Here is a 20,951-nt window from a genome sequence, read left to right on the forward strand (position 1 = left end):
TGAATAGAGAGAATGGGAAGGGAAAAGGAGACAAAGTATGCAGTAGTTTCCTAAATTTATTTTTTCCTCTCGAGGGAAACCTATTAACATTTTCCACAACTGATGTGACTCAGGAGATTCCAGGGGAAATGATCAACTCCATGGATCTTTTAAGACCCTGTCTGACTCTCATCTTATTGGAATAATTTTATTTTGTGTATTTCTCCAAACTCCTGGAGCAGCAGACGGCTTGTTTACCAGCACGAGCCAAGCACTGCGATGGCTTCTCGGCTTCTCTTGCAGCACGGCTAGTGCTGAATCAGTGGAAACGCTTTTTTTTTTCTTGCTATGTTGTTTAAAGTGCTGGCCGGTGTGTTCTTTCCATCTGATCCTTCTCTTTGATGGGTGGAGTTTATAAACTTAAATGGCCGGGGAAGACACTCAGTGAGGAGCCACATGACATATGGCTGCTGCTTTGGGGGCCTAGGACGGATCTCCAAGTTATCTTCCCCCTCTCAGCCCCTCCCCGATCCACAGCTGTCTCCCTCTCTGTCTTTACATGCCATGACACCCCCTGCCCCAGGCCTGGGATGAGAGCAGAAGAAGTAGAGAGGTCAGGAGGGGGAGGGGGTGTCAGCCACTTACTCTGACGTCATCTGGGCGACCAGCTGGAGGGAGGTGAAGCCGGCAGCGAGGAAGCTGTCCCTGTACTGGACCATTTTGATGGCACTGAGCCAGTCATCCACGGTGGTAAAGGCCGTGAAGTCTGGGATGGAGCGGTCGAGCAGGGGCTGGGAAGGCCTGGGAAGATGGTGAGGAAAACGTGAGCGCATGGCTGCAGAGACTCCTGCACAGAGACAAACTCCACGTTGAAGGCCTTTAGTGTGGACAGCAGCATCTGCAATGGTAGGGTGCCCTGGGCTTATCGCTCCCTCCCTCCCTCTTCCCCCACCTCCAAAGCCAAGTACTCCTGCCACTGGGTACTGTTGCTGGCTAGCCAACACAGATAGGCACAGCGTTTGGTTGAGGGGGAAAAGGAACCTCAATTCCTTTATCAACTGAAATCCAGAAGCTTCACACTCTAAAAAGATGCAGTCCTTTCCAAAAAAAGAAAAAAGAAAACCCAAAACCGGAAGTGGTGCTGTAGCTCAAGGGGTAGGGCCATAGCCTTGAACTGAAGAACTCAGGGACAGTGCCCAGGCCCAGAGTGCAAGTCCCATGACCAACAACAACAAAAATCCACAACTGTATATCTAACACAACCTCCTGAATCTTATTTCCATTATGTTTTCTTGTTCTTGGTTATAATGGTCAGTTACTTGAGGAAACAACAACAAAACCAAAGCAGAACATGGAGCAGGACAACCACCAACCCTCCTCTCTAGCACAGACTTAAAGGTAGAGCCCTAGGCACCCGCACCAGAACCCCGAGGCCGTCTTGACGCCTCTCTCATCTCACAGACCCTGCACTGAATGGCCACACTGTTACCCCACATCTCTCACACACATCTTTCCTGTCCTAGAGATGAGATCCTCGTCATTCTGAAAATCAAGAGGCCCCGTCTTCACTTAGCACACCAGCCCCTGCCTTTCGCCCTCTGCCCTTAACCCCTGCCCCTGTCTCCTTTTCTTCCAGCTCCTGATTCCTGAGCGTCGGCCCGCAGTGGAAGAGCCCACCGGGAACCCTTCCCTTCAGCGCTGGGCACTTCTGTCCCGGCGGCAGCCGCTGCTCAGGTACCAATGTCGTATTTTTACAACCCTGGGGGTCAGCTGCTTCTAAGCAGTCTTTTGTTGGAGTTGTGCCCGTCCTGGGGCTGGAGCTCAGGGGCTGGCACTCCTGCTTGGCTTTTTCGCTCAAAGCTGGCATTCTACCACTTGAGCCACCACTAGTTTAGTAGACGTACAAATCTCACTGACTCTTCTGCTGGGCCGGCTCCGAAGCTCCATCCTCAGATCTCAGCCACCTGAGGAGCTAGGACGACAGGCGTGAGTCACCAGCGCCCCTCTCTTGAGTGTTTTGTTTAACTCCACGAGGGTGAAGGCTGTGTCTTACTCATTTTGTAGGACCTGCACTGAATACACAGCTTGGAGTACAGCCACCAAATGAATTCTGGTTGGTAAGGGATGCATTCACCGTGCCAAACCCATTTCTTTTCTGTTTCTTTTGGGAAATGTTCCCTGCGGGAATATTGGCCACCCTTCCAAATCTGCCACTCTACCTGCGCCCAGGGCAGGGGGAGTTCAAAGAAAGGGGCTGGGAGCGTGGCCTAATGGTCGAGTGCCTGCCTGGCATGCACAAAGCCCTGGGTTCACATCCACATAGAAAGAGCCAGAAGTGGTTCTGTGGCTCAAGTGGTAGAGCTCTAGCCTTGAGAGAGCTCAAGGACAGTGTATGAGTCCTGAGTTCAAGCCCCGGGACTGGCAAAAACAACAAAGTGTGTGGTGGAAACGGAACAACCCAGAAGTAGGATGTCTGTCAGACCAGCAGCTGAAATACGGCTCAACTTCTGTGGGGAGCAAGGAAAAGTGGCCGCCCAGGTAGGTCCCTTGATGTCCGTGCACATCGCGGGCTGGAGGCAGGGGACGTGCTCAAAGAAAGGAGTCTTGGGGTCCCCCTGCCTTTAGTAGAGGGGCTCTACCACCCAGTCTGTGCCTTCAGCAGAACACAAGGCTCTGGGCTGTACCCTGAGCCTGGTCCCCCATATACGCACACCTGGGCGTCACCCCCTGGTCCCCCACACACGAGGACTCACACGGCGGTGATGGCTGCCACAGTCTTGAGACTCGCCGGGTTCCGGATCATCTTGTCGAGCGTGTTGACGATCTCGGCGAAGCGGGGCCGGCTGTTGCGGTCCTTCTGCCAGCAGTCCAGCATGAGCTGGTGCAGAGCGGCCGGGCAGTCCATGGGCGGGGGCAGCCGGTAGTCCTGCTCGATGGCGTTGATGACCTGCAGGGGGCGTGTGGGGAGACCGGCGTGACTGACGGTGAGCCCCCCACAGCCAGGGGCAGGGCACCTGGGGCCAGGCGTCTCTCCACTGCTGGGCACCTGGCTGCCCCTTCCGCACTGGGGTCTTGTACGAGTGGAGGGAAAGGGCCAGCGCGCCTCAGATCCCTGTCACCTCCCTCCCGGGCCTCGCCCACCCTCCTGTCTTGAGGCAGGAAACGCCCAGAGCGCCCAGGTCAGTGTCTCCAGTCAGGTTCCCCGATTCTCACAAGCTCTAGGGGATACTTGGGTATAAACGTTGGCATCTCTCAATATTTCCCTTTTCACCCTTTTGTGTTTGAAATCCCTCCTTTCTTTAATTCCTAATTCACTTCATCATGCTTGGCTCTGTGCTTTTGGTACAGGCGGGGGGAAAAGAAATTGTAAATGCCCTAAGTCAGCAGCCATACAAGTGCAGCGTGGGTTTACTCGGGTACCACAGGAGGCTCCGAAGCAAACACGGGCTTTAAGTTAATGTTGCAAAAGAAAAAAAAAACAATCCACGGAAATGGAAATAAACTCACATTATATTAGGCAAAGGAGTAGCTATAGCTATATAACTGCAGGTGTGACATACTCGTGCTTTTACAAAGTAACACACACACACACAAACTCAAAAGCCAAGCATTATACATACACATGCATAGAAAAGACCTTGACGTTGTATGCTATGGAGTTAATGGTGGGTGCGTGTGGGCGGCTTGAAATAAGAATGCCTGACTTTTCACTTGTTTGTATTTTTATTGTGTATAATAATCACGCATTGATTTTTATATTACCACATACTTAAAGCACCTTCAGCAACACAGGGAATAATCTGAAGTGTGATTTTTTTCCTTGTGTTTTTTACTTTTACTTTAAAGAAAAAAAAACATTCATTTCAACTAATAATTAGTTGAAAAATTTTTATTAAAAACTCCCATCAACCAGCTAGAAAGTGAGCATTCTCAATCACTGTATATTTCTCAATCACTGTATATTTCTGTGCACAGTGTCGGGTCCAGGAGATGGAGTGGGAGAGAATCTGATCTGAAGTTCCTAGAGAGGATCAACATGTATTATTTTCATAACTCAACACGGTAGAAGGAGCAAGTAAGTGTACAAACCACACTAATATTCACACTGCAGCAGGCAGCGGAGCTGCCAATCAAATTCCCTCTGTCCTCATAGGAGAGCTTTCAGCCCGTGTTTCCCCATGAGGAAGGAAAATGGACGCACGGCTTCTCGTGACTGCGGTTATCTGTGGACTGTGAGGCTGTTCCTTTGGGGGTGTAGAGCTACTCTGGAGCTAGACTGGGAAGGTAAGCCCCTGGGGACACCTGATTTTAGGTTCTGAGGCCTCCTTGAGGTGAGGGGCTGCTGTTGACCTGGGCCTGCAGACTGCGTTCCGGTTCTCACGGCGGGAAGCACGGCTATGCCCTTACACCAATCCTCGAGCAGGAGCAGCTGCCGGCAGGCTCCCTGGCTTGTGAATCTGGGCCTTTGCTGGCCTGGAAGGAGCTGGACAGATTCAAAGGCCCCGGGTCCCCACGGGTCCCCACGCAGAGTGGGGTCAGTGGGATGGTGTAAGTGGCAGCGCTCTTTCCCCACGGCCTAAAGCCGGCCAGGAGAAGAAGCTGGTGCCTACATTTCAGTTATTGGGGTTGGGTGGGGGGCAGCCAGGGGTCCCGGAAGTGTCCTGGCAGGACAGGCGCATTTCAGTGCAGACGGTTAGATTCTAGAGCACTGAGTACTCGCGTCTCCCTACTGACAGGTGAGTCTGGTTTAAAAGCATGGAATTACCTGTGTGCGGCCGCCACAGCGCACAGCGGTCCCCGATCCCAGGGCTCAGGTGAGGCCCCTCCTCCCCTCCCTCTTCTTTCTCCTTCCTTCCTCTCTGTTTCTATTCGCTCTCGTTCTTCCCTTCTCTTTTCTGCGGGTTCTCTCTCCCTCCCTTCTTCTCTCTCCTCCTGCCCTTCTCATCATCTCCTCCTCTCTACTTTTTTCTCCTTTCCTCGCTCTCTCATCTCTTGCTCAGTCCTCTCCTACATTCTCCCTCTCCCCTGTCCATTTCTGCTTTGCTCTCTCCTCTCTTCTACACTGTCCCCTTCCCTCTCCTGGACACTTTCTCAGCTCCCGTCCTGTGCACGCTCTCCTCTCTTCACCTCTGCTCTCTCCCACCTCCTCTTTTTATTCTCTCCCCTGTTCTGTCACTGGTTACCTTGTGTACTTCCTCCTTTTGCACCTTTCCATCTCTCCTGTCTAGATCCTGTCCTTTCTTTCTCCAAGCCTTGTCCCATCTCCATTCTTCTTCCTCTACTCAAGCTAGAGCCTCGCTACCTCTCACATCTCTCGCACTCTGTCTCTCCCCATTTCTCTATTCTAGATCCTCTCTCCCGCCCCTACCTGCCACTCTACATATCTATCTATATCTATATCTCTATATCTCTATATCTATATATATAATCTCCTCTCAGGCTCACCCCCCCTCCTCACCCTGTCAGCCCCTCTACCTCTCTTTCCCTTCTCTACATCCTCTTCTCTCCTCTAGATCCCCTCTCTCCCACCCGAACCTCTCCTATCTACATTCTCTGCTATCCCTGTCAGTCCCTCTCTTATTTTTCTCATCCCCTCTAGCCTTCTCACCCCCCCCACCTTTCTCACTCTCTCCCTCTCCTCTAGATGTTCTCCTCCTCTCTCTCTCTCCCTGCTCTACATTCTCTCCCCTTTTTAGACCTTCTCCTCTCCCTCGCAGTCCGTCTGCTTCTCTCTCTCCCTTATCTAGACCTTTTCCTCTCGCTATCCCTCTTACCCCCTACCCCTCTCTCCTCTAAATTCTCTCCTTTCCCTGTCAGCACCTCTACCTCTCTCTCTCCCTGCTCTACATCCTCTCCTCCCCCCTACCTTTCACGCTCTCCTCTAGATCTCTCTCTCACCCCTTCCACCTCTCTCTCCACTACATCCTCTCGATTGTCTGTCAGCCCGTCCTCTACCTCCTCTCCATCCTCTTTTCTCACTCCCCCTCTCACCCCTTCCACCTCTCTCATTCATCTCTTCTCTAGATTTTCTCCTCTCCCTCTGACCCCCTCTACATCCTCTCATCTACCTCCCTATCTCTTTCTCTCCCCCTTACATCTTCTAGATCCTCAGGCTCACCCCCCCCCCACCTCTCTGCTCTACATCTTTTCCTCTACCTCTTTCTCCTCTCTGACTCACTCCCCTACTACCCTTTCTTATCCCTCTCTACCTCTCCTCTAGCTTATCTCCTCCCTTCGCCCTAATTATCTTGTCTTTCTCCTTCCTCATCCCTCGTCTTCCCTCCTCTGTCCTCTCTGCAGCCCCTCCCCCACACTCTCCTCTCTACTGTGTAGCTGCAGTTTTCTCTCCTTTTCCTCTCGAGCTCTCTCTTCTCCCTGTCCTAGTTTCTCCCCGTCTCCTTCCCTCACCCATTTCCCCCCTCCTTTCTGTTAAGCTCCTCACCCTTCTTTTCCTTCTTTCCTTCATTTCTCTCCTCTCTCTTCACTCTATTGCCTCCTCTGTCTCCATCCTCTTCCCTCAAACTCACCTTTCTTCCTTTTCCTTCCTCATAGCCATGAAGACGAGTGTCACGTCACAACCTTCTGCCTCAAAGGCAAAAGCACCTCCCTCGGTCATTAACTGGCACACGAGCAGTGCTTACCTGCTCCTCTTCCATGGAACAGCGGTGGCTTCAGAGATTTAGTATTATTCTTTTGTAAGGATCTGTGCAGTTTTTTATATTATTCTTGGTGCCTATGACTTAAATTCAAATTAAAGCATCAATATAAAAACTGAGACTGAGATTACTCTGTCACGCCTGCCTCGTCTCACGATGTGGAGAAAGGCTGTCATTCCAGCCCCCCCCCCCCCCGTCTGCATTTCAGTTCTGGGGGAGTGTGGGGTGAAGGGAGGAGGGATGCTACTTGGTCCACAGCAGGACAGGTGGATGTTGGAAATCAAGAGTGGTGGGGGCGGGGGGGGCTGGACAGGGTGTTGAGAAACAGCCTAGCACCTGGGCGTGGAGGGCGCTGCCCTCTCCAAGTGCAGAGTCCTAACTGAAGGTGGAGGGGCTGTCTGTCCACCTGATCCCACCGCCCCTTCCTAGCCTCAGAAGGCTCCAGGCGGCCCCTGCGCGCGTTTCCCCTCAGCCAGTGGGGTGCTCTGGGGAGGACGCGGAGGAAGCAGGGCAGAGCAGGTTAAGCTGAGCTCTGATGTTCACACAGAACCACAGCTCCTCTCCGCAGACACCGCCACTCTCATTATCTCTGTCAATCAGACCCAAGCCGCGAGAACTTCCAAGTTGCTCTCTAGCTGACGAACTCTCTCTGTACGTGTTCAAAAGACCTTCCTGGGCTCCGGAAGCCCAATTACCAGCGCTTCGCCGACTCGCCTCTGCAATTCTCTTCCTTAAAGCCTATCAACTGTCATCTGTATTTAAAAAAGGAAGAAATCCTCTTCTGTCACCACCTCAGCAGCTTCTGATGAGTGGGGATGCAGCTTGGCTGCCGGGAGCCCCTCCTGGCCCCTGGCCCCCTAAATGTATGAAGTCACTGCCTTCCTGCCCTCAGGAGGCCTGGAGCCCAGGCTGGTGTGTTGGAAAAACCAAGAATGAGAATATACTCCTACTCTACCTTCCTTACTCCTTCTGAGACCCTACCATCAAAAATCCAGAAAGCCTCCATACCCACCGCCCCTCCCCCTGCCGCAAAATTCTCCTAGACCTGTGTACCGACCGACCGTCCCAGGCAACTAAACCTCTCGACGCTTAGTCACACTGCAGAGTGGCTGTGTGCTGGGTGAATGATTTGTAAATCTGATATCAGAAACTCTTATTTTCAGTGTAGACAAATGCATTGAGAATGTGCTGTTGAATTTCCGAATTGTGCCTGCCAGTTTTGTGGTCCTTTCTGAGGGGTATGTGCTGACTTGTTCTTAATCTCTCCAGGTTGGGTGCGGTCTGGCTGGAGTGGAGGGGACCTGTGTGCAGCTGGTTTCTTAAAAGCTTGACTCACTGATTAGACACGCGATAGGAGCCGAGGCAGGGTATGGATAATCGCAGATAATCGAGGACCTAAGACGCCACCCACAGTTGGCACTAGTCCTCGTGAAGGATGCAGCTATGTCACCTGCTCTAGCTGTAACACTCTGCCCAAAGCAACGAGGAATGTGCCGTCCCAGAAAGCACCAAGCTCCTCTCCCTACGTCACCTGGGGGAAAATCACCACCTTTTTCAACCTCCTAAACAAGTGCCATCACTCTGAACCTCTGGCTGGACAGGCTGGGGCCTCAGAGGCTACCTAAACATGGAGGAACCAGATGCAGACGGGGGCCAGCCCTGTCCCTTCCAGACAGTAAGCTGGAGAAGATGGGATGCCCCCCACGCCAAAGGGTCCAGAGGCCCAGGGCTTTTTGCACATGCTCCTAGCTCCAAGGGAAAGATAGGCATTTAAAACACAAAAGAGCCACTCCCCAGGAAATGGCCGGGATAAAGGCCATGTTGAACTTCGCATGTGATTCTGGATTAGAGTCTTATCAGAGTAAATCACCCCCCTAAATAAGGCCTCCTTGCCTTCTCTAACTACAGAGAAAAGGCAGCCATCTGCAGTTTCCCAGAATGCCTCTGCCTGCAGCATCTCCAGCCTCCCTTCCCTATGAAGGGGACAAAAAGGGAAGCTAGTAGTCTTCCCCCGACAAGACCCAACTTCTGTGGCCCACCTGAAGTCAGCCAGCCTCCGTCTGTAAAGTTCTCTTTTCCTCCCCCCCCCCCCAATCCCTTCACTGATGGAGACCTGGGGTCCAGAAAGAATAGGTCCTCGAGGGAGAATGGCCCTTTTAAGGTGGAGGATACAAGTCTCAGGTAGAAAGCAACTGGTTACTGACTGGACTGTCAGAGGCCGAGCAGGACCGGGGTCAGTACCCCTTATTCCCCTCTGGTCACAACAGAGCCTGGGTCCATGGACCCAGGGTGGAATTTCCTGCCTAGTTTGGGTTTGCTCTCACTGTGGCTTCACGGCTGTTCAGTCTCTCAGATCGGGTTCTACGGCCTGGACACTTCACAGGCTTTGCAATCATTGGAATTGACCAGAACACACGCCATGCCTGCTTCTTTGATCGGTACAAACATCCACGCAAAGGGCTTTCCCTGTGTCCCCCTGCCCTGAACATGTCCAGTTCAAGTTGTGAGGCCTGGAACTGTCATCCTAACTACTCAAGAGGCTGAGGTAGGAGACTCTCCATTCACAGCCAGCCGCGGCAGGAAAGTCAGGGAATCTCGTCTCCAAACAACCACCTGAAACTCAACCCCCTGTGATTCAACTGGTAGCCTTGAGCCAGAGACCTCAGGGACAGTGCCCGGGCCTCTGAGTTCAAGTCCCACAATGGACAGAACAAAGGAAAAAAAAAAAAGGGCTGAGGGACTCACGTCTTGGTTGGACATATCCCAGTAGGGTCTCTCGCCAAATGACATGACTTCCCACATGACAATGCCGTAGCTCCAGACGTCGCTGGCAGACGTGAACTTGCGGTAGGCGATGGCCTCTGGAGCCGTCCACCTCACCGGGATCTTCCCTCCCTGAAAGGTGGAGAGAGCTGGTCAGCCTGTCCATTGGTTCTCCAGCAGAAGACTGATTCAAAGGCAACAGGCACAAGAGGCGGCAAGTGCCGAGACTTCTGCACCATCCCCGCCCCCAGCCTTCTACACCGGGGGGCTGCGAATGGACATGAGAGACTGGAGGCTGTTGTGCATGTGGCATGTGAGTTCACCTGTACAGCACATGTGCATGTGTGTGACTCTGTGTGGTATGTGTGCATGTGCGTGCATGCATTTGTATGTATATCTGTGTGAGCATGCGTGTGTATGTGAGTGAGTGGGGACTGGTGTAGAAAGTCCAGACCTCACCCTCACTCTTTTTCTGCTTGAGCCAGGCCTCGAGGTCCTGATGGCGGCTATTTTTATTCTGACCATTCTTATCCTGTTAGAGACACCGAAAGCACATGGTGAATCTTTACAGAAAAGCCTTAAAAATGTATAGATGATTCATCTGAGACAGAGTGGGAAGGGGAAAAAGAAAGGAATGAATTGCATTTTTTTTCATTTGCTTTCCTACCTGAGGTTTGGGAGGGAGACAGGGAGCCCAGCCTGCCCTCTCCAGGCACACATCCAACTCTGGGCAAGGAGGACAATCTTGATTTCCCCTGAGGACGCTGGCAGAGCTGGGGGGGGGGCGATGCCCTGGGCTTGGATGCCAGCAATGTGACAGATGCCTGGAGGGCAGGCTCAGGCTGCTGGTGTGGGATGTGTGCTCACCAGCCCCAGGAATGAGTGCTTTTTACTGATGTCATAGACATGGTACCCATGGAGGGAGGGAGGGAAGGAAGGAGGGAGGGAGGGAAGGAGGGAGGGAGGGAAACTCTTCCAGGGACCCAGAAGTTCTCAGGTACCTGGAACTTGGTGGGGGGGGGGGGAGACTCTGGATATGAGTTACTTTCAGCAGAGTGGTGTTGCCACACCTTGAGATGGGGGGAGTAAAGAAAAACAAGAGTTTAATCAGTGTGACCATGTGTGAATGGGGAGGAGGGAAGGAGGGGATTGCATGTGAGAAGTTAGTCTATGTGGATGTAAGACAGAGACAGAGAGCGCTTAGCAGTGGAGGTCTGTGAATGAGAGCCAGATCTGAGGGGGAGGGGGGAGGCAGAGAGGGAGCAAGGGGGAGGGGGAGAGGGAGGGGGAGCTGGGAGATGAAAGTGTCTTCCTTCTGCATTTCAAAGAGGCGATCTGGGATTCTGGAAGTGTCCTCACTGCTGGGAGGGACGTCAGGGACAGCTGTTGAGCTGTTCCCCCTGGCATGTGAGGTGGCAGCCCCAGGCCTGCTGGCGAGGAGCCTTCTCACCCCCTCCCCCTGCCACCCTGTGCCTCTGGGCCTCACTGTCACCTCCACCTTCTCCATCGCAGCGGGTGGCTGGGCCTTCCAGGAGAGCCACCCTGGAAGCGCAGGTGACAGCTCTCTGGCGGCTCTCTGGGTCAGGTGAGGAGCTTGGGGACAGACTCCTGAGGCAGAGCAGGAGCGGGCACCCAAGTGGAATTCTAAGTGTCCTTCCGTGTCTCTTTACACCTGGCATGGGGCAGCACAGGGCCCTGAGGCTTTGGGGTGATTTCCGGGGTGATCTTGACTGTTAAACTCGTCTCCCACTATATGACAGGTCATCTATGAAGTTAGAGGAGGGGACGGAGTGGGGTAAACGGTAAAAGGTTGGGGTCGGGAGAGATGGGGTAGAACGACGGGAGGCGTGGTGTTCACAAACTCCTTCGTACAATTACACAGAAATAATAATACCATCAGCCAGGAAGTGGAGGATGTTCCTGGCTAATGATTATTATATCATATCTAATAATAAAATCCATAATTACATTATAATAATATAAAACATATAACATATATTAATGATCACTGCTACTTTAAAATTTCCTCACATCTCCCCAAGTAAGCCACGCTGTGATGGGGCCTGTGAGTCTGCAAAGAACAGGCCGTGGGTTTCAATGAGCAGCAGCTCCCTGGCTGAGGTCTGCCGAGGGTGTAGGTACATTCCCCGAAGAGCAGACAAAGATGGTGACAAAAGGAAGGGTCGAGGGCCGCGGGGTGGGGGGGCAACGCTGGGTACCCAGAGTTGTTCTTAGCTGGGTTACCGGCAGCTCTCCTGTCATCCTCGCTACTCAGGAGGCTGGGATCGAGGCCAGCCCAGGTGGGAAGCCTGTGAGGCTCTCATCTCCAGTTAACCAGCACAAAGCCACACGTGGAACTGTGGATTCAAAAATAAATGAAGAGCTTAGGGATAGCGCCCAGGCCCTGAGTGCAAGCCCCAGAATGGACACCAAGAAAGAAAGAAAAATGTACTTGGAAGTCAGCAGAATGGGCGCTCCCCTCTGAGCAGGGGAGTGTGTGAGAAGGGGCCCAGTGCCAGTCCGCTGGGGACAAGTTTGGGTACAGATGTCTTCAGAAAGCATCCATGTACCAGGCCCCTCCTGTTCTCCAAGAGAACTGAAGTGGTCCCTGAGTGCCAATCAGAGAGGCGTGCGGAGGGAATGCTGGACTGAAGAGCGCTCACGACACACACCACCCACTTTCCTCAACCTAACCAGCACCGTGACGTTTCCCCCAGAGAAGACCTGCATCCCAGGAACAGGAAGAAGTTTCTTTACCCAAAAGGTTATTTATCTCTGAACCTTACCAGCTTCTACCAGCCGGTGGAAATAGCGTGGAGCTGTTGAGCGGGCACCGAATCTATACAATAAAGAGGCTGATTCCCAGCTCCCTCAGGATGCTGAGTGGATGGGGGGGAGATCTGCATGAAAACAGTCTCTCCACCTCCCGAGGGTTCATGTGGCCCCTCTGCTTCTTTCTTTACAGTCATGATGGTGACACTGTAATTTATTACGGTCAGGGACTGTGATACCACATGCAGAGATGGGTTGACAACACCCCTAGAAGGGGTGGCTTCATCGATCATGCTAAGATGGAAAAGAACTACAACCAGGAGGAAGGAAAGAAGGAAGCAAAGAAGAGAGAGGGGGGGGAGAGGGGGAGAGAGAGAGAGAGAGAGGGAGGGAGGGAGGGAGGGAGGGAGAGGGAGAGAGAGAGTGAGTTCTAGGAAGGAACTGGGAGAAAAGACAACTCCAAAAGGAAAAAAAAAACCCACAGTAGACAAAATTGTTTCTAAACGGAACCTTTTTCAGAGCTTTTCTTGATGCATTATCTGCTCTTCCAAAATGAATGACACGATGTCTTTCGGACGAGTAATAAAATATGTGGTCTGAATAACGAGGAAATGGGGAGATTTACAATGAGTGGGCTCTGAGCCTTTGTGCCCACCGAGCTCCTCCTAGGAGATGCTAGGCATGGCAACTGCAGCCCAAACACCATTTCCAGCAGCTCGAGAAAAGCCTATTTGGACGTAAATTAACTGAAAATATGTGGATCGGTGTGGGTATTTCATGTGTGAAGAACAGAAAAGGCCACTTGGTTACGTTTTCTGACAAAAAAAACCCCAACAAACCCTATGCTCCAACCAGACAGACATCATTTCCTGGCACCACACCAGTAGGAGAAACAGCTGTCTTTTATTTAAAAATAAAAATAAACATAGAAAAACCACCCCCCAAACAGCCTGTGATACTGGGAGGCGGGCATCGTTAATATTTCTCATCCGCTTGCATTCCTTCAGTCTACAGTGCAAAGAGGAAGGAGAGACGACAGGTGGCAGGTGGTCACTTCTCAGGGGGCCAGGACAGGGTCAGCAGAGAGGTGGGGGGGCTGACAATGGGGGGAGGCTTATCCTGAAAACTTGGGGTGCAGGAAGAGCTGAAGAAGAGACTGGGGGAGGGGCACCTTTCCCTCCCTGGGTCACGCCCAGTGTGTCACATAGGTGTCCCTTCCTTAGGAGAGCCCCGCCCCGCCACGATCACGATCTAGGCTACTCTTCTGTTTAGTCTACTTGCCGAACCACGGCTCCTCCAAGCGTGCCTCCATGTCCCCACCACTCTGTCATTCTTCCTCTGTTCTAGTCTTGGCCCTGTGTGAGGAGGGCTCAGCCGTCTTGGCCTTTGATATTCTCCTCTCCTTGTCACAGATACACTGCCCACAGCAACGTCTTTCAGTGAACTAGAGGTCTATGTGTTATTTGTGTTGTCACTGTGTGTGTGTGTGGGGGGGTTAACTCCACTGCCGATACGGAAGAAAAGGTGTCTGTTTTAGGAGCCATAGAAACACACAGCATCTGAGGGTACAGTCACGTGGTAGGAAACCAGTCCCCCAAGAACTGAGCGGAGGGAAAAAAAAAACTTATAAAGGTACAGAGAGAAGGTAAACAATAAATAAAGGGGTGAATGTAAACCAGGCCCAGGGTTCTTCCCAGGCATTCCAGACATAACGTTCACTGCACTGTTTCAGCAGGCTGCTTAGAAAGCTGCTTTTGCAAATAATAAGTAAATAAATAAGATGATAACTAATCAACCCATGGCACAACCATCCCTCTACCACCAAGCCAGGGCCAGGAAGTGAAGACTTCCTCAGGCCCTATGGCAGAACCAGAGCTGGGCTAATGACCCCTCTGACTACGCTTGCATCGAGGCTGCCAAGCTCTGCCGCTCCCCATCTTCCTCTAGTGAACCTGAGGCCGTGTCAGCACCCAGAAGATGGGCTGACATGCTTCCTTGTTGGAACCCTCCTAGCTGGACCTCTGGACGCTGGATCGGGTGATAGAACCTACCTGGCAGGTTCTGGGCCCCCGTTCTTCATATCTCTGCAGAGACAGCCGGGCTCGGGGCGTGGGGCAAAATGCTGGTTGTTCTAGAAGCATTCAGAGTCTTCCAGAGGGAGACCTTGTTTCTTTCCTGTTCGCCCGTCCTGGGGTTTGCCAATGGCTTCCTGCAGCTCGCCACACTCACGGCCTTTCGGACCCGGCCACAGTGGGAGCACAGATTAGGAGTGCGTAAGGCCCTGGGTTCAATTCCTCAGCCCCACATCCATTAACTAACTATCATTCAGTCACGGTGCTGATTCACGTTTGAGTTCGTACCAGGGTGTCCCCCTCTCACCGAATCCACGAAAGGAAACCGTCCCAGACATTGCTAATTACATTGAGCATGCCACGTGTTGTTGAGATTGATCTTTTCCACACCCAAATCAAGTAAAAGCGTTGTACTCAGATTCAAAATCGTTTAAAAATGATTCTTATTTCCTCAGCGTTAGGATAATTTATTGGGGGTGCTGGCTTCTGGGTTTTATTTTTATAGGACACTCGGGGTTTATTACATTTGCTCCTGCTCCTCCTTTGATCTTGACCATGTCGTCAAGGCCCTAATATAGTATTTGCATTTGACAGGTAAGGGAGTTTTACTGACATGGAATAACTTCTCAGGTCAAAGGTGAGCAGAGACGCGGGGCAGAAACCTGATTTCTGACTCAACATCCTCTCCGTGGGAAGGCAGTGCCCCGCCCCCCGTCATTCAGTTATCTACTGCTAAGCCCTGGACACTAAATTGTCTGTCATTAGAGCAGATAGGATTTGTTCTGCCATATGATTTTAAATGTGATGAAAATATCAGAAAAAAAAAGAAGCAAGGAAGAAATGAGTTCAGTGTATTCCTTACTGAAAATAATGATTAGGGAGCGGTAATGGGTATCAAAACCCAGTACAAGTAAACAAACACCAAAAAAAACCCCATTTTTTGAATCATGAGTTTTAAATAAGAAAGTCTTATTTACTTACTAACATAGTTTTCTAATACTGAGAATTATTACAAAACAGCAATGTTGTAAATAATAATTCTTTTGTGGTAATGGAACCATAACGTATTTAACAGGCAAAAATAATTTATAGAGAAATCTTCAAGTGAAATCTGGCTGGAGTCTTTCCCCCTCCACTCCACACCCTGCTCTTAACACAACCTGTGTGCCTTCCGCCTTCTCAGGATAGAATATCCTATTACAAGTAATTTCATCAGTGACAATTGAGTTAAAGCACATGGATGTAGATAGCTCTTAATTCTTTGTCATTTGTCGTGATCCCTGAAGGGCCAAATTCCTTTCCAAGGGCCAGGCCCCCCCGCAAAATGATAGGGCCTCTGCCATCTATGATAGCACGTGCCTGCAATCCCAGCTACTCGGGAGGCAGAGGTAGGATGATCAGGAACTGGAGCCAGCCCAGGCCAACAACAACAACAACAACAACAACAACAAGAGATCCTATCATAGCTAAAGCAAAAGGGCTGAAGACCTGGCTTAAGCAGCGTTAGACCTGCCGTTCAATCCCCATTATCACCAAACAACAACTACAACAACACAAGTGGTAGAGATTCAGGACTCCGGTGGCTCACACCCGTCATCCTCACCACTCCGGAGACTGAGATCTAAGGATAGTGGTTCAAAGCCAGCCTGGGCAGAAAAGTCCCCTTGAGATTCTTAATCGCCAATGAACCAGCAAAAACAAACCAACAAAAACAGAAGTGAGGTGAGGGTCTCATGACAAGAGTGAAGCTTTGAGCAAGAAAAACAGAAAAAGCCAAGTGACATCAAGTGGCAGTGAGCTCAAGCCCCCATACTGGCACTTACCGTGCGCGCGCGCACACACACAAATGACAACAAAGCCAAACTACATGCCTATTGCTGGCTAAGGCACCAGTGTGCTATGCCCGGAGTAGCCGGGAAACAAATCTACAGGGACAGAGGAACATTTTCTCACCCTTTGTGGCAATTGGAGAGCAAGGAGAGAGCTGCTGGGGCCAGCTGGGGCCAGCCCGGGCTACACGAAGCTGTGGTTTCATCTTTTCCCAGGAACCCCTGCATGGGGTGTGTGAACAGGAAGGTGGCCCCCTCTCCTAGGACCCGCCCCCTCCTAGGGCCCGCCCCCCTCCTTCCTCCTTTCCCTTCCCCAGCCTGGATTCCAGGGGCTCAAGCACTGTGACCAGGCACATGGAAAAGACAGTCACGGTTGAAGAGAAAATATTCTTTAAAAAAAGAAATCCCTTCCAACTCCTGCAAAGAGCCAGGCCACAAGGTGAGGCGAGTGGCTCTGACTCACCAGCAGCATCTGCGGCTTTGAACTTGTCTCTTTATGCCTTCAAAAATATATATATTTTTATCCTTTGCTCAAACACGCAGATGGCATGTCTTCCCTAAGTGAGCAGTACCTAGTGGAGTCTACATGACTGCGCTGGAATGTTATTTCCTGTTTCTTACTCTGCCTTCTCACCCGGAAAGAGGTTTTCTTGTTTTTTTTTTTAACTTCAAATCTTTGCGGGAGGATTAAAAGTCTTCTCGTCTAAAGTCCTCCCTTGCATATTTCCCCTGCAGCTGGAGGGTGTGCAGTGGCCCAGCCAGTCCTTTGGCGGGCAATCCCGGCCTCTGCCTCTGGCTTAGACCCTGACGCTTGGCTCCATCGTTTACCTCCGCGCCTTCAAGACTGGATTGCGGTGCGGCACCGCTGCCTTCAGATTTTCCACTTCTGGTTCCCAGAGGAAGAGGAGGACTGCAGCCTTGACTCAGCTCTGGGGTCTGTTAGCCAAGCTCTGTCTTTGCCGCTGTGCTCTCCGGATGGCGCTAGCTTTCTCTCTCTCGCTGTGTAAACACTTTGCCTTGCGGAGATTTGCTGGAGTCCCCCCCCCCCCCCCGCTCTTCCCGGAGAAGGGGTTCGGCTGTGGGGAACGGCCCCCTTCTCTATCGACACGTCCAAAGCTCACCTGGCCCTCTCCACGGAACCAGACAGGTCTGCAAAGCTGCGGTTCCTGCCTGGCCAGGCCCTGTTCACAGGGCTCCGAACTCAACCACCAAGGGGTTTTCTCAACTCTCAGCTTCCGGCGCCCTTCGCTCCTGGCTAAACTCCACCTGGGCACTCAAGACCCTCTGCCGTGTTTCACCTCCAATCCTTCACAATCCACTGCACACCGGTGCAGGCACAGGGATGATCTCTGAGACGTGACTGGCTTAAGAGGGCTGATTTCAACCGTTCCACAAACCATGTGGCTTAAGCCGACAGGAATTATTATTATTACTATTGGGCCCATCCTAGGGCTCAAACTCAGGGTCTAGGCCTTGTCCCTGAGCTTCTTTTGCTCAATGCTAGTGCTCTACTACTTGAGCCCACAGCTCCACTTTCCACTTTAAAAAAAAAAAAATGTGTATGATTAATTAGAGATAAAAGTCTCACGGAGTTCTGTTCCTGCCCAGGCTGGCTTTGAACTTGTGATCCAGAGATCTCAGCTAGCATGACAGGGGTGCGCCACCGGCTCGGTATGACAGGAATTATTGCCCTGCCATTCTGAGGCCTGGAGTCCAAACCCCAAGGCCTCATCGGGACTTAGATTCAAGTCAGGAGAGAAGTCAGGGGACTGTGCCCCGTTGTGGCGGGAGAAGCTGCGGAAGCGGCCTGATGTGGAAAGAGCAACAGAGGACTGCTGAAGAAAGAGGCGGTAAGGACAGAGTAATGAGAAATGAGGATGGGGACTCAATCCCTTTGGCATCACAACCTCACCACAGGCACCATACAGGAGACCCCCACCCTAGTCAAAAAGCCACACGACCCTGAAGTCACCCACAGCCCAGGGGGGCCAAGATGGCTGAGATGGGCTGAACTCCCGTTTACCACGGCGTGCCTCGTGCCCTGCCTTCTCTTCGCCTGCCATGTTTCTGGGCTAATGGACTGCTCCACCTTCACTTATGCTTCCTTCTTGCCCGAGCTCCTCTCTTGCTGGGCGCAGGGTTGCTTAGATGCCCTCGATCTTCTGGTAAAACCCATTTGGCACGCTGGGCAGGGAGAATTTTTCTTTGCCCTAGTTTCCAGTGCTTGGCTTTCAGATGCCTCACTCCAATGCCCTGTCATCACACAACTCCCGCTCCTTCAGGACCAACAGCCTGTCCACGACCCAGGATGGATGCACGGAGGCTCCTGCCCTCTGCTGACCAGCTCTCCCGGAGCCTGGGCCTCCAAGCGCCCCTCCCCTGGTCTGCACACCAGCCATCCATTCGTCAACCGGTGCTCAGTGCCATGCATGTTCTATTCTGGGATTCTCACCTCACTACAATGCCATCTCTCCCTCCAGCTGGTGACCCCACACGATGTATTTATTCAGCATCAAATGGGGGGCGGGGGGTACCGGCATGGAGCCGCATGCGCAACGGCAGGTTTAATTTGCTTCCCCAGCAGAGGTCTTTGCCTCTTGTGGGAAACCCATGATCTCTCATGGATGTACTTGCCTGACGGACGCTGGAGCCTGGACTGCAGAGGTGAGATCTGGTCCCTGCCTCCTCTGTCCGCTCTGTTCCCCATCCTTATCCCCGACCCCAGCACTCACAGCTCCCGCCCAGCGCCTCCACCTCGACGTCATCCACTCCTCCTGACGTCCACTCCTCCCGACCCCTCCTCCAACTCTTTCTACGGGACACCACCCCTCCCACCTGTCCCCACACCCTCCAGCCCTGCGCCCCGATCCTCTGAGCCCAGAGAATCTGCCTCCGGTCCTGGGCTGGTCCCCTTGTGAGTTCTGTCTCAAGCTCGGGACCCCGCCCAGGGCTTTCCTCTGAGTCCACAGCCTGGTGATGTGTACTTGCTGGATGCTTCCCCGCCATTGCACTCCACAGAAAGACAAGAACGGAGTAACTCGTAATTCTTGCTCAGTGTCTGCCTCCTTTGCTCAGAAGGGAACTTCCAGCCCCTGGCTTTGCACACAAGCCGGGTGCCCAGCCTGGCACCTGAGGACACGCAGATGAAGGTGGAGCTTCACACACCACCCTGCCCAAGCCACGCCCACAGCAGAGAGAGGCGGAGAGCGAGGAGGCAGCCTGGGCACTGGCTGAGAATCCACTCCTCGTCTGCTCCGCATGGGGACCGCGGATGGGCTCTGAAATTCCATCCTAATCCAGCCAGGCTAAGAAGACTTCTGCTGAGTCTTTCTCCAAAGGGGCACTTCAGCCGGGCCTGCTGTCCCTGCCTGCCTGTCTGCAGAGTGACCCGCGGGGTGGGTCACTCTGAGGAAGGGAGGCGGCCCAAACTCCCCGGATGAAGGAGGATTATTTGAGTGACTATTCTTCCTTCAGCTTAATTAAGCCGGAGAATTTCCAGGGGACCGGGACTCGGCTTCATGCCGGCTGCAATTAAAGGGTCTCCCCATCTTTTCCTTGCTCGTCATCATTCCTCTCCATTTCCCCATCTGCCCAGGAGACTGGGGGGGGCGGCTGCTCCCCAAGCCCGGTGATTGAAAGAAAAGCTGGAGATCTTACTTTGAAAGCGGCCTCACAGGGAGTGGGGGTGGGGATGGATCAGACAGGCAGGCACGGTGTGATTTAAATGCAATATCATCCTGAACGGAGGGAGGGAGGTAACGTGGGATTCGGGGTCGTTAGATAGGAAGCATTCTCTTTCTGAAGGAAGCAAGGTATAGCATGGTCTAATAGGTGAGTGAGAGGGAGAGAGAGAGAGAGAGAGGGAGAGAGAGGGAGAGAGAGGGAGAGAGAGAGGGAGAGAGAGGGAGGGAGGGAGGGAGGGAGGGAGGGAGGGAGGGAGGGAGAGGGAGAGAGAGAGAGAGAGGGAGAGAGAGAGAGAGAGAGGGAGGGAGGGAGGGAGGGAGGGAGGGAGAGGGAGGGAGGGAGGGAGGGAGGGAGGGAGAGAGGGAGAGGGAGAGAGGGAGAGAGGGAGAGAGGGAGAGAGGGAGAGAGGGAGAGAGGGAGAGAGAGAGAGAGAGAGAGAGAGAGGGGGGGGGGAGGGACTGGGCCTCCCTATGGAGCCCAGGCTAGCCTTGAGCTGGTGATGCTTTTGCCCTAGGCTTCGGAGTGCTGGGATTCCAGGCTTGTGCTAACACACTCAGCTAGTAGCAGCTTCATAGAGAGGTACAGAATAGCAGAGATGGAGTGTGTGTGTGTGTGTGTGTGTGTGTGTGTGTGTGTGTGTGTGTGTGTGTGTGTGTGTGTGTGTGTGTGTTTCCTGAAAAGCTTGCAGGAAGATGATCTGACATAATTTTCTGCTTTCTTTGCACCTTAATACTTTCAAGTCTTCGGTACATTAGAAGAAAAAGGAAACCTAAAAATGAGTACTACATCAGGCAAACATCTCAGTGATAATAAAAGGGGGGAAAATCACAGCTTTACTTTTTTTTCTCAGTGCTATACTTGGAGTTGTGTGTCTGTGTGGAAACAGCTCTGGGTGCTTGTACAGACTGTGTGTGTGTGTGTGCGTGTGTGCGTGTGTGTGTGTACACGCCTGTCCTCCTTGCAGCATTCCCCAACCCTGAGCACCCCTGTCCCAAGAGGACTGTGTGTAGTGCTGGTGGCCTCTGGGGCAATGTGGTGGGCAGGGCTGGCTGGCTGGCGCGATTCCAGTTCCCAGAGCCCCCCTCGAGCCCCTCTCGAGCCCTCGCTGCACGCAGGGAACCATGGCAGCCATGCAGGCTGATTTCAGGCCTGGCTGGCGGAGGAGGGAAGACTGCTAAGACTCAAAGTTCAATGCT

General features: G+C 52.4%; 1 protein-coding gene and 1 long non-coding RNA gene across 9 annotated transcripts in view; one reads left to right on the forward strand and one right to left on the reverse strand.

Annotated features, from left to right (window-relative positions):
* The window catches only part of Ephb1 (EPH receptor B1), a 288,252-nt gene that overhangs the window by 4,014 nt on the left and 263,287 nt on the right, over positions 1-20,951 (reverse strand). For 5 of the 7 annotated variants that reach the window (XM_090323253.1, XM_090323252.1, XM_090323250.1 and 2 more), the window contains 4 exons: positions 9,381-9,530; positions 2,733-2,926; positions 625-780; positions 174-462 (listed from right to left, as the gene is read on the reverse strand). In XM_090323253.1, the coding sequence (XP_090179379.1) occupies positions 288-462; positions 625-780; positions 2,733-2,926; positions 9,381-9,530 (675 nt within the window). In that variant the 3' untranslated portion in view covers positions 174-287. Of the gene's footprint in view, positions 1-173; positions 463-624; positions 781-2,732; positions 2,927-9,380; positions 9,531-20,951 lie in introns of those variants that run through there. The other 2 variants (XM_090323256.1, XM_090323254.1) reach the window with 2 other exon arrangements.
* Positions 1,300-6,599, forward strand: LOC150043066 (uncharacterized). 2 transcript variants are annotated; one of them, XR_016533459.1, is made up of 5 exons: positions 1,300-1,713; positions 2,044-2,092; positions 3,955-4,054; positions 4,133-4,263; positions 6,532-6,599. It is a non-coding gene; the product is annotated as an uncharacterized LOC150043066 (long non-coding RNA). The 2 variants fall into 2 exon arrangements; XR_016533458.1 differs by lacking the exons at positions 1,300-1,713; positions 2,044-2,092 and adding an exon at positions 3,082-3,158.

Source organism: Megascapheus bottae, chromosome 32 (assembly GCF_031878675.1).
Source record: "Megascapheus bottae isolate mThoBot1 chromosome 32, mThoBot2.hap1, whole genome shotgun sequence".
NCBI lineage: Eukaryota > Metazoa > Chordata > Mammalia > Rodentia > Geomyidae > Megascapheus > Megascapheus bottae.